General features: G+C 36.3%; 1 protein-coding gene across 1 annotated transcript; it reads right to left on the bottom strand.

Moving 5' to 3' along the window:
* Positions 1 to 4,589: 4,589 nt before the first annotated feature.
* Positions 4,590 to 10,143, bottom strand: LOC105285314 (putative odorant-binding protein A10). Its single transcript, XM_011349454.1, has 2 exons — positions 9,880 to 10,143; positions 4,590 to 4,943 (listed from the first exon to the last, which is right to left on the bottom strand). Exons 1-2 carry the CDS (start codon positions 10,076 to 10,078, stop codon positions 4,786 to 4,788), a joined length of 357 nt encoding a protein of 118 aa, XP_011347756.1. The 5' UTR covers positions 10,079 to 10,143; the 3' UTR covers positions 4,590 to 4,785.
* Between the last annotated feature and the right edge of the window lie 2,151 nt (positions 10,144 to 12,294).

Here is a 12,294-nt window from a genome sequence, read left to right as displayed (position 1 = left end):
GTGCACCGCGTCGCCGGCATTGCAAATTGTGAGCATTCTCCTGCTCCGAATTTCGTCTAAACTGAAAAATTGAAATATGTTCTCGTTATTTATGAATTCCCATCGTCGATGAACCAAAGAGAGAAGAAAAAAGTTGAAAAGTGCCAAAATGGTGGAGCTTAGAACACAAAAGTACAATTTTTAGGCAAAGTTTTTGAACTTTTTCATGCAAAAATAATTGCTTAACTTAATGTTTTTATGAATATTAAAGGTTCATCGACGATGGGAATTCATAAATAACAAGAAAATATTTCAATTCTTCAGTTTGATGAAATTCGGAGGCAGGAAATGCTCACCAATTTACAATGCATTTATTAGTACATGTTTAAAGATAAAAAAATTATTTTTTGGTTTGAATATATCGCTTGTAGAGGTCGTCCTGGAGAAATCTTAGTGCAGCCGCGTCGCCGGCATTGCAAATTGGTGAGCATTCTCCTGCCTCCGAATTTCGTCTAAACTGAAAAATTGAAATATGTTCTCGTTATTTATGAATTCCCATCGTCGATGAACCAAAGAGAGAAGAAAAAAGTTGAAAAGTGCCAAAATGGTGGAGCTTAGAACACAAAAGTACGATTTTTAGGCAAAGTTTTTGAACTTCTTCATGCAAAAATAATTGTTTAACTTAATGTTTTTATGAATTTTAAAGGTTCATCGACGATGGGAATTCATAAATAACAAGAAAATATTTCAATTTTTCAGTTTGATGAAATTCGGAGGCAGGAAATGCTCACCAATTTACAATGCATTTATTAGTACATGTTTAAAGATAAAAAAAATTATTTTTTGATTTGAATATATCGCTTGTAGAGGTCGTCCTGGAGAAATCTTAGTGCAGCCGCGTCGCCGGCATTGCAAATTGGTGAGCATTCTCCTGCCTCCAAATTTCGTCTAAACTGAAAAATTGAAATGTGTTCTCGTTATTTATGAATTCTCATCGTCGATGAACCAAAGAGAGAAGAAAAAAGTTGAAAAGTGCCAAAATGGTGGAGCTTAGAACACAAAAATACGATTTTTAGGCAAAGTTTTTGAACTTCTTCATGCAAAAATAATTGTTTAACTTAATGTTTTTATGAATATTAAAGGTTCATCGACGATGGGAATTCATAAATAACAAGAAAATATTTCAATTTTCAGTTTGAATGAAATTTGGAGCAGGAGAATGCTCACCAATTTACAATGCATTTATTAGTACATGTTTAAAGATAAAAAATTATTTTTTGGTTTGAATATATCGCTTGTAGAGGTCGTCCTGGAGAAATCTTAGTGCAGCCGCGTCGCCGGCATTGCAAATTGGTGAGCATTCTCCTGCCTCCAAATTTCGTCTAAACTGAAAAATTGAAATGTGTTCTCGTTATTTATGAATTCTCATCGTCGATGAACCAAAGAGAGAAGAAAAAAGTTGAAAGTGCCAAAATGGTGGAGCTTAGAACACAAAAGTACGATTTTTAGGCAAAGTTTTTGAACTTCTTCATGCAAAAATAATTGTTTAACTTAATGTTTTTATGAATATTAAAGGTTCATCGACGATGGGAATTCATAAATAACAAGAAAATATTTCAATTTTTCAGTTTGGATGAAATTTGGAGGCAGGAGAATGCTCACCAATTTACAATGCCGGCTGCACTAAGATGCCTCCAGGACGACCTCTACAGGCGATATATTCAAATAAAAAAATAATTTTTTTATCTTTAAACATGTACTAATAAATGCATCAAAGTTTTATAATGATCCGCTGTATAGTTTCTCCAAAAAAATTCGTAAAATTATACCTTATTTTCAACGTTCTAAAGCAGGCTCTCCCCTTAATAACGTACATAAAGAACGTTTACATAAGAACTTAAGATTATATAGAAGCATTTGAAGATTTGAAGATAAACAGAGGAAAATAGTAATTTAATTAACTGTGTTCGGATTTACTCTATTCGCAATTTCTGTTCGCGTTATTGAATTAGAAAATAAAGTTATTAGCATTATACGAGAGATATATCACGTATCTTTTGTGCGAGGATTATACGAGAGATATCACATATCTGGATAGAAATGTGTGGATGCAATCTATGTACCACCTCTCATCTACAAAATTTGGTCGCGCTGAAATAATTCATACGAGAGAGGATTAACGTAGCCATCCGCAATGCAAGGATTAATCGAGTGAAATAGCGGATCAGATCGAAATTTCATCATCGTCATCGGCATTTCGAATTCGGCATATTCTATTATTATTCTTTCATTTTATCTTTGTCTTCTTTCCTGTTTTACCATTGGAATCTGATTTTGAGTTTCGATTTTTTGCCATTTAACCTATGGCGGCGCGCGTGATGTTGATTATACGGAAGCATAGGAAAAGTCGGAGTAACTGGCAGTCCATGGTTATATAGTCAAAGATACATACGTAATTCGTACCTTCGAGTACTCCCTATTGCACCTCCTACACTTAACTTACGGACGCACTTTCGCGCTTTGAAATGATAAAACAGGAGAAAAATAACAGTTTGTAAATGTGGTGAATTATGACGTTTCCTTGAGATTGCAGGTTGTTTTGAAACTCAAATTTGAATTATTGACTTGTATGTATAGGCTTTATAGACTTGTCCTTCGCAACGTGCTTGTTTTTCGCTTATTTGTTTTTGCTATATTCAACAGGAAGGAACGAACGTTTGCATATTTGATATTTTGGAGAGCTGGTTAAAATTTTTTATGCAAATGTAACGACGCGAATATTACTACCTAGATAGCCAAGTCTGCCGAAAGCAGATGATGCTAACTATCTGCTATCAACTATTGCCAGCCAAAAGACAACAAATTTGATACAGAAGTTGTTATTAACGATTAATTCGACAAATTGGTACCAGAAATGTAACAGAGCTTGCTCACAAAATCTAAGAACAGATTGGCGGCAGAAACCGAGCAGAATCTGCAAACATGGCTTGAAGTCGGATTGTCGACAGAAACCGAGCAAGATTTGCGCACGCGGAATCTAACGGCAGATTGGCAGCAGAAACCGAGCAAGATCTGCGCGCGTGGAATCTAACAGCAGATTGGCAGCAGAAACCGAACAGGATCTGCAGCTTTTGACAGTATTCAAATTTACACGGCTATGAATATGTGTTTTCGCTCCGCACCGCTATGCGGTGCACACGTCGAGTTCTTACTCGATGTTAAGATTTAGCCTAACAGTTATATAAGTTAATATCCGCGCCTTGGCATGGTAATATTAATTTTTCTGAAAATTTTTGCACTTGCGGCACAAAGGCTCCCATGAACAACGTCCATGTAGTTCACGCACGCCACAAGCAATCTGAAGTTCGAAAGCAAAATTCGGACTTCAGATTAGAATAAATTAACAATAAGAGAGAGATTATGCAACGAACTGTCAGAAAGACACATCAAGCCAAATGCACTTTAATTTAACAAACAAACAAATGCGTTCTTTTAACACATGGTAATATAAAATGTCAATTTATAGTGTGTTAAAAGTAAACACATGCTTTAATATATCGTAAATATGAATGGCCAAAAGCTGCAGATTCTGTTCGGTTTCTGCTGTCAATCTGCCGTCAAATGCTAACAGATCCTGCTCGGTTTCTGCCGTCAATCTGCCGTCAGAGTCTGTTAGCAGGCTCTGCTGGCAGATCACTATCCTAATGCGGACATAACGGATGCCAATTTGCTCTCAACTTCTGCAGCAATCTGTTGCCAATCTGCTGGCAGATTGCACACATTTTGCTTACTGGGTAAGAAAGAGCTCCGTTTAACAATGCGAGAGAGAGGACCAACTAATATAAAAAGTCACATATATATTTAAAAAATGTTTAAAGAATAAATAACGCATTTTATATCATATTAAGGCTCCTGGATACTCACCGCAGCCATGTTGAATTATGACGTCAGAGGCGAGAAATGACACGCTGAGAATTCCTGCGTGCCATTTCCAAATAAAAAGATATTCGCATAAAATAACACTTTAGATCGCTTTAGAATACTTCTAAAATAGTCCGAAAACTAACCTTTTCTGTCAACAGTCAATCAATAATCGTAAGATGACTGTGATATGAAACTTGGTCATATGGTCATTACTGCGCATGCGTAAGACTATTTTCATATTACAGGCATTTTACGGCTATTGATTGACTGTTAACAAAAAAGGTTAGTTTTCGGACTATTTTAGAAGTATTCTAAAGCGATCTAAAGTGTTATTTTATGCGAATATCTTTTTATTTGGAAATGGCACGCAGGAATTCTCAGCGTGTCATTTCTCGCCTCTGACGTCATAATTCAACATGGCTGCGGTGAGTACCAGGAGCCTTAATTAATAAAAAATTATTCTCCATTTTCCTATTAACGAATAAATAGATTTGAAGCATTCTACTATCTAGCTTTAGAAGCGAAGATAAAATACCAAGAAATATGCTTTACTTAAATAAATTATAAATTAATGTTTTTATAAAATAGAAATATTGCAAACTGAATATTGCGCTATTTGTATAACGCTAGCAAAATAGAAATAACAGATCAAAGGGATTATAATAGCTAGAATGAAGAAAACAATATTATATGTCATTTGTAACTTTTTTAATCTAATATATTACAGTATACACTCATCATTAACAATCATAACAATGATTATTATAGGTTAATTAATTAATGTTAGTTTTCTTTTTGTATGAAGAGAATATTATATGTTGAAGTATTTTAACAATTTCACAGATGCAGTATTATCGTTCCATGTTCCATGTTTTATGCTTCTCAAGCTTTTTTCTGTAAATCTGCCAGCAACTTTGTAACAAGTGCTTGCCATTCAACAGGTTCATGCTCTGTGTACCATTCGATTATGTACTCGAACATCCCTTTTTGCTTTTCAGTACATTTTTTGCATTGAGTTTGAATGATCTCGCCGAAAATATCTGAAATCAAAACGGCAGAATTTCATACTACCTAATCTTTACAACAATCAATTCCATTTTTTGAAAACAATTTCCATAAAAATAATTACATCAAAAATAATATACTAATAACCAATTGCGCACAGCTCAAGAAATAATAGAGACATCAAAATAAATTACATTTACAGAAACGTAAATCGGTCTGTTTTTCCGCAAAAATTTGAAATTGCTTCTTCTCACATCTAAATATTCTGAGACCGCTTATTCTACGAAGCTAGCCAGGATAGAAAAATACACAAAAAGATCAATGTTATAGAGTAGACAATATTATACAGGGTGTCCCGGGTTTTAACCGACAAACTGCGGGAGCATATTCTACTAGTGGAAATAAGAAAAAATTCTTATATCGAGTTTACTTAGAAATGCTTTATTACAAAGTTATAAACCAATATTGAAAAGAAATATGAGATAAGTAACAACGGAACATAGTGTAGAATTTGCAAGGTCGAAGATCTTTATGTTACGTGTATTCACGTGTATTCATGTTCACTATGTTGAAACGATTCAGTATGATTGTTACTTTCACAACAGTAGCCGTTAGATTTCAATCGTCGTGTCAACTAGCAATTACTATCAGAATGCCAAAAGTGTTTTCAAATGAGGAATACACTGATATTCATTTCGTGTACGGATTCTGTCACGGAAATGCACGAGCTGCCGTACGAGAGTATCAACGTAGATTTCCTAACAGGAGAGTACCAGATAGTTCTGTGTTTAGTAATACCCATTTGCAATTACGTAATTTGGGTTCATTTCGACCTATGAATGAATATGATGATGTTCGTTCAGCTCTAAGACACCGACAACGCTCGGAAAGAATCTTAAATCTTCGCCAAAACAGCTGGATACAGTTAGACGGTTGTCCATCGCACTATGCTAGACAAGTTAGAAACTGGTTAGATGAACATTGTGCTCATAGGTGGATTGGTCGAGGAGGACCTTATAGCTGCATGGAACAGATACTGATAGCATCAGACGAGTGATATCCGACTGCAAATGTAACATCCGTTACATTTGTAAACCGTAGCTACGATTTCTCTGTTATACAGGGTGTCCCGGGTTTTAACCGACAAACTGCGGGAGCATATTCTACTAGTGGAAATAAGAAAAAATTCTTATATCGAGTTTACTTAGAAATGCTTTATTACAAAGTTATAAACCAATATTGAAAAGAAATATGAGATAAGTAACAACGGAACATAGTGTAGAATTTGCAAGGTCGAAGATCTTTATGTTACGTGTATTCACGTGTATTCATGTTCACTATGTTGAAACGATTCAGTATGATTGTTACTTTCACAACAGTAGCCGTTAGATTTCAATCGTCGTGTGAACTAGCAATTACTATCAGAATGCCAAAAGTGTTTTCAAATGAGGAATACACTGATATTCATTTCGTGTACGGATTCTGTGACGGAAATGCACGAGCTGCCGTACGAGAGTATCAACGTAGATTTCCTAACAGGAGAGTACCAGATAGTTCTGTGTTTAGTAATACCCATTTGCAATTACGTAATTTGGGTTCATTTCGACCTATGAATGAATATGATGATGTTCGTTCAGCTCTAAGACACCGACAACGCTCGGAAAGAATCTTAAATCTTCGCCAAAACAGCTGGATACAGTTAGACGGTTGTCCATCGCACTATGCTAGACAAGTTCGAAACTGGTTAGACGAACATTGTGCTCATAGGTGGATTGGTCGAGGAGGACCTTATAGCTGCATGGAACAGATACTGATAGCATCAGACGAGTGATATCCGACTGCAAATGTAACATCCGTTACATTTGTAAACCGTAGCTACGATTTCTCTGTTATACAGGGTGTCCCGGGTTTTAACCGACAAACTGCGGGAGCATATTCTACTAGTGGAAATAAGAAAAAATTCTTATATCGAGTTTGCTTAGAAATGCTTTATTACAAAGTTATAAACCAATATTCAAAAGAAATATGAGATAAGTAACAACGGAACATAGTGTAGAATTTGCAAGGTCGAAGATGTTTATGTTATGTGTATTCACGTGTATTCATGTTCACTATGTTGAAACGATTCAGTATGATTGTTACTTTCACAACAGTAGCCGTTAGATTTCAATCGTCGTGTGAACTAGCAATTACTATCAGAATGCCAAAAGTGTTTTCAAATGAGGAATACACTGATATTCATTTCGTGTACGGATTCTGTCACGGAAATGCACGAGCTGCCGTACGAGAGTATCAACGTAGATTTCCTAACAGGAGAGTACCAGATAGTTCTGTGTTTAGTAATACCCATTTGCAATTACGTAATTTGGGTTCATTTCGACCTATGAATGAATATGATGATGTTCGTTCAGCTCTAAGACACCGACAACGCTCGGAAAGAATCTTAAATCTTCGCCAAAACAGCTGGATACAGTTAGACGGTTGTCCATCGCACTATGCTAGACAAGTTCGAAACTGGTTAGACGAACATTGTGCTCATAGGTGGATTGGTCGAGGAGGACCTTATAGCTGCATGGAACAGATACTGATAGCATCAGACGAGTGATATCCGACTGCAAATGTAACATCCGTTACATTTGTAAACCGTAGCTACGATTTCTCTGTTATACAGGGTGTTCCGGGTTTTAACCGACAAACTGCGGGAGCATATTCTACTAGTGGAAATAAGAAAAAATTCTTATATCGAGTTTGCTTAGAAATGCTTTATTACAAAGTTATAAACCAATATTGAAAAGAAATATGAGATAAGTAACAACGGAACATAGTGTAGAATTTGCAAGGTCGAAGATGTTTATGTTATGTGTATTCACGTGTATTCATGTTCACTATGTTGAAACGATTCAGTATGATTGTTACTTTCACAACAGTAGCCGTTAGATTTCAATCGTCGTGTCAACTAGCAATTACTATCAGAATGCCAAAAGTGTTTTCAAATGAGGAATACACTGATATTCATTTCGTGTACGGATTCTGTCACGGAAATGCACGAGCTGCCGTACGAGAGTATCAACGTAGATTTCCTAACAGGAGAGTACCAGATAGTTCTGTGTTTAGTAATACCCATTTGCAATTACGTAATTTGGGTTCATTTCGACCTATGAATGAATATGATGATGTTCGTTCAGCTCTAAGACACCGACAACGCTCGGAAAGAATCTTAAATCTTCGCCAAAACAGCTGGATACAGTTAGACGGTTGTCCATCGCACTATGCTAGACAAGTTAGAAACTGGTTAGATGAACATTGTGCTCATAGGTGGATTGGTCGAGGAGGACCTTATAGCTGCATGGAACAGATACTGATAGCATCAGACGAGTGATATCCGACTGCAAATGTAACATCCGTTACATTTGTAAACCGTAGCTACGATTTCTCTGTTATACAGGGTGTCCCGGGTTTTAACCGACAAACTGCGGGAGCATATTCTACTAGTGGAAATAAGAAAAAATTCTTATATCGAGTTTACTTAGAAATGCTTTATTACAAAGTTATAAACCAATATTGAAAAGAAATATGAGATAAGTAACAACGGAACATAGTGTAGAATTTGCAAGGTCGAAGATGTTTATGTTATGTGTATTCACGTGTATTCATGTTCACTATGTTGAAACGATTCAGTATGATTGTTACTTTCACAACAGTAGCCGTTAGATTTCAATCGTCGTGTCAACTAGCAATTACTATCAGAATGCCAAAAGTGTTTTCAAATGAGGAATACACTGATATTCATTTCGTGTACGGATTCTGTCACGGAAATGCACGAGCTGCCGTACGAGAGTGTCAACGTAGATTTCCTAACAGGAGAGTACCAGATAGTTCTGTGTTTAGTAATACCCATTTGCAATTACGTAATTTGGGTTCATTTCGACCTATGAATGAATATGATGACGTTCGTTCAGCTCTAAGACACCGACGACGCTCGGAAAGAATCTTAAATCTTCGCCAAAACAGCTGGATACAGTTAGACGGTTGTCCATCGCACTATGCTAGACAAGTTAGAAACTGGTTAGATGAACATTACGCTCATAGGTGGATTGGTCGAGGAGGACCGGTTTTCTGGCCTCCAAGATCGCCCGATTTAACGCATCTTGATTTTTATTTATGGGGAACTTTAAAAAATAAAGTTTACGGTACAGAAGTAATCTCGCTTGAAGATTTGAAGCAACGAATTCCTAATTCAGTTACTGAGATGCAACAAAATTTTCAGGAATGTCGTACTGTAACAAATTCTGTACTACGTCGATGTCTAGCTTGTATCGATGTGCAAGGACAACATTTTGAAGTGCGTCACTAAATCATTGCGTAGATAATTTTTATTTTTGTGAAAAAATCCGTTGTCACTTATCTCATATTTCTTTTCAATATTGGTTTATAACTTTGTATAAAGCATTTCTAAGCAAACTCGATATAAGAATTTTTTCTTATTTCTACTAGTAGAATATGCTCCCGCAGTTTGTCGGTTAAAACCCGGGACACCCTGTATATCGAAGAGGAAGAATAATTATGATTAATAACCCTTTGCCTGTAAACGGGGGTCGTTTGTGTCCGGCCGAAAGCCGGAAAAACGGGGGAAGGGAGCTGCCTTGGACTATGTCGTGTAAAATTGTATCCAGACAGTGTACACACTCCCCAAGTTTAGCAAGCAGTTCGAATTGCGTCTGGACGTAAACGACCCCCGTTTACAGGCAAAGGGATAATATTATTAATGGCGATCACTTCGATTACGTCTCGAGGCTACTATGAAAGATGAATCGACTTCACACACGTTCCAAAAATAAACAGATCATCTATAAAACAAACCCGGAACGATAAAAATGGAACGGTCCTCACTGACCTGAGACCTTATTGATCTGACCTGACCTGACCTGATCTGGATCAGGTCTGACAGACCTGACTTGACAAGAGACGTACCTTTAATGAATCTTTGAGGTGCCGTGGCGCACGGCCCAGTGTCCATCAAGCACGAGTAATATTGTCGTCGCAGTTTGTTATTATTGAAAATAGCCGGAATGTCAACATCATCGAACCGATCAGAATAAAATTCCTCCTTGGCGAGCACGCACACCAGGGCGAGTCCAACGATCAGCGCGATACAACTTAATCGAGCCATTCTTTCCGCTTTTTAGCAATGTTACGACTGTAGCCGTGAGGACACTGAATGCTCCTGCATCCATCGCACATCTCATTTATACCCGTCGAGCATCGCAAAAATTATGTCATAGGGAGATCATAGTACAATGATTAACTCTGATGGGTTCACGTTCAGGTGTCAAAGTTTGAGTGGTGGGGAAGAATAAAAACAACATCCATCCGCGAAGCTGAGACTATTTGTTCACGTATATCTTACAATCTTTATGATTTATACCTATGATTCATACGGGTCGCCTCCATTTGCACACGGGACGATTGTACACCGCACGATTGGACACGCACATTGCACGATTGGACACCACTAAAATAGATGTTTTTTCCACAGTTTTATCAATAAATTTTATTGATAATTTGGTGATATTACGATTTCCGGGGCCCTCAATTTGACGACGGTTTTGATAGTACTTTTAACGCTGAATAAAAAAGTATATAGGTATTATAGGGCTAACTGCTGTCGTTTATGAGATATTCGGTGTTAAAGATGACTTATGAAGGTTAGGAAACCTGTCATACCTGTTATAAATTGTATTAATACAATTAATGTGTATAAATTTAGTGTGTATAAATTATACACATAGTTTGTTTGCGCGCGCGCCGCGCGCGCGCACACACACACCGAAGGGGGTGGGGTGCGGGGGCCTTCGGCCCCTCGCAGGGTGGACCTCGATTGGCATGGAATGTCTAAGATACGAATCTCGTCAAACCGACGCGAAATCGTATAAAAAGTACTATTCGAAACCATCGTCATTTTTAACACCGACTACCTCGAAAACGAAAGCAGTTAGTCCAAGACCTATATACTTTTTTATTCAGCGTTAAAAGTACTATCAGAAACCGTCGTCAAATCAAGGGGCCCTGGAAAATCGTAATATCACCAAATTATCAATAAAATTTATGATAAAAACTGTGGAAAGAACATCTATTTTAGTGGGTGTCCAATCGTACAATGTGCGTGCGCAATCGTGCGGTGGCCAATCGTGCGGTGTCCAATTGTTCCGTGTACAAACGGGATACGCCCGATTCATACGTGTCTCTTTCTTATATTTCTGAATGGAATCTGCTGAATGAATTTATATAATTGTAATAAAAAGTCATTATATGTGCCCAAAAAAAAGTTTCCAATGTTTTTACGTTTGAGAATCTATAAATACAAAAGTATCCTACATAATATAAGGAAAGAGAAAACTCTTTACATATTATATAATAACTCTTTACGTATTATGTAATCGCTATTCTAGACATGCAGGTAAAATAAACTCGACAACTCTCGATTAAATTGTAATTCGAAAAAATATTTATTTTTCACAAATTCCAGTTTAAACAAGCACTTCGTAACATTTTTGTGTTTTATATAATATTTTACGTAAGCTTTAATTTAAAAATTTTCTATGGAAAACAGATGCGCAATTCGTCGTCTTTGTTATAAAGATACGTGCTTTCCTAGAAATGTGTACGTGATATTTGTACGTCATTCTTTTGAGAGGTTCCATTAATTCTTTAATCCATACACGAATAAATTAAATTCTCTAGCTGAAAACATGAGTATCATTATATACCATAAAAGATGAACAATAAACATTATTCATGAAACTCATTCATGTAATATACATCTGATGATGACCTAACAAAAAATCTGTGAAAAAAACCGTACAATATAATATACCATAATAGACAAACAATACGAGGATGCGTTTCGAGTTAACTATGGATCGTATCAAAGGTTACATTATTACGAGAAGTATTCTCATAAAATTCTTTTATCCAGGAACTCGTGTCATGAAGGTCTGCGATGCATTCTAATAAGGCTAATAAAATGCATTTACATCCACAATGTTTCACTCATTATACATCACATATATTAACATCACATTAAATAGAATCAGTTTGAAACGGGAAATGTTTTAGAAAATACGTCATTTAATCCATCTCTAAGCAAATAGCTTCGTATTTCTGTGATGAGAGATTAAAATGAATCAATATAATTATTTATTATATTTTGTATATACAGGGTGTCCCGGGTTTTAACCGACAAACTGCGGGAGCATATTCTTAACTAAAGTTAGAATATAAGTAAAAATTCTTATATCCGAGTTCTTAAGAAATGCTTTATACAAATTATAAAACCAATATTGAAAAGAAATATGAGATAAGTAACAACGGAACATAGTGTAGAAT

Source organism: Ooceraea biroi, chromosome 13 (genome assembly GCF_003672135.1).
Source record: "Ooceraea biroi isolate clonal line C1 chromosome 13, Obir_v5.4, whole genome shotgun sequence".
NCBI lineage: Eukaryota > Metazoa > Arthropoda > Insecta > Hymenoptera > Formicidae > Ooceraea > Ooceraea biroi.
The sequence above is the reverse complement of the archived record's forward strand: the minus strand, read 5'-3'. Positions and strand labels throughout refer to the sequence as shown.

Coding starts and splice junctions, on each gene's coding strand:
- LOC105285314 (XM_011349454.1), bottom strand. CDS start 10,078: ATGGCTCGATTAAGTTGTATCGCGCTGATCGTTGGACTCGCCCTGGTG. Junction 4,944..9,879: donor ACCTCAAAGATTCATTAAAG/GTACGTCTCTTG, acceptor TTTTGATTTCAG/ATATTTTCGGCGAGATCATT.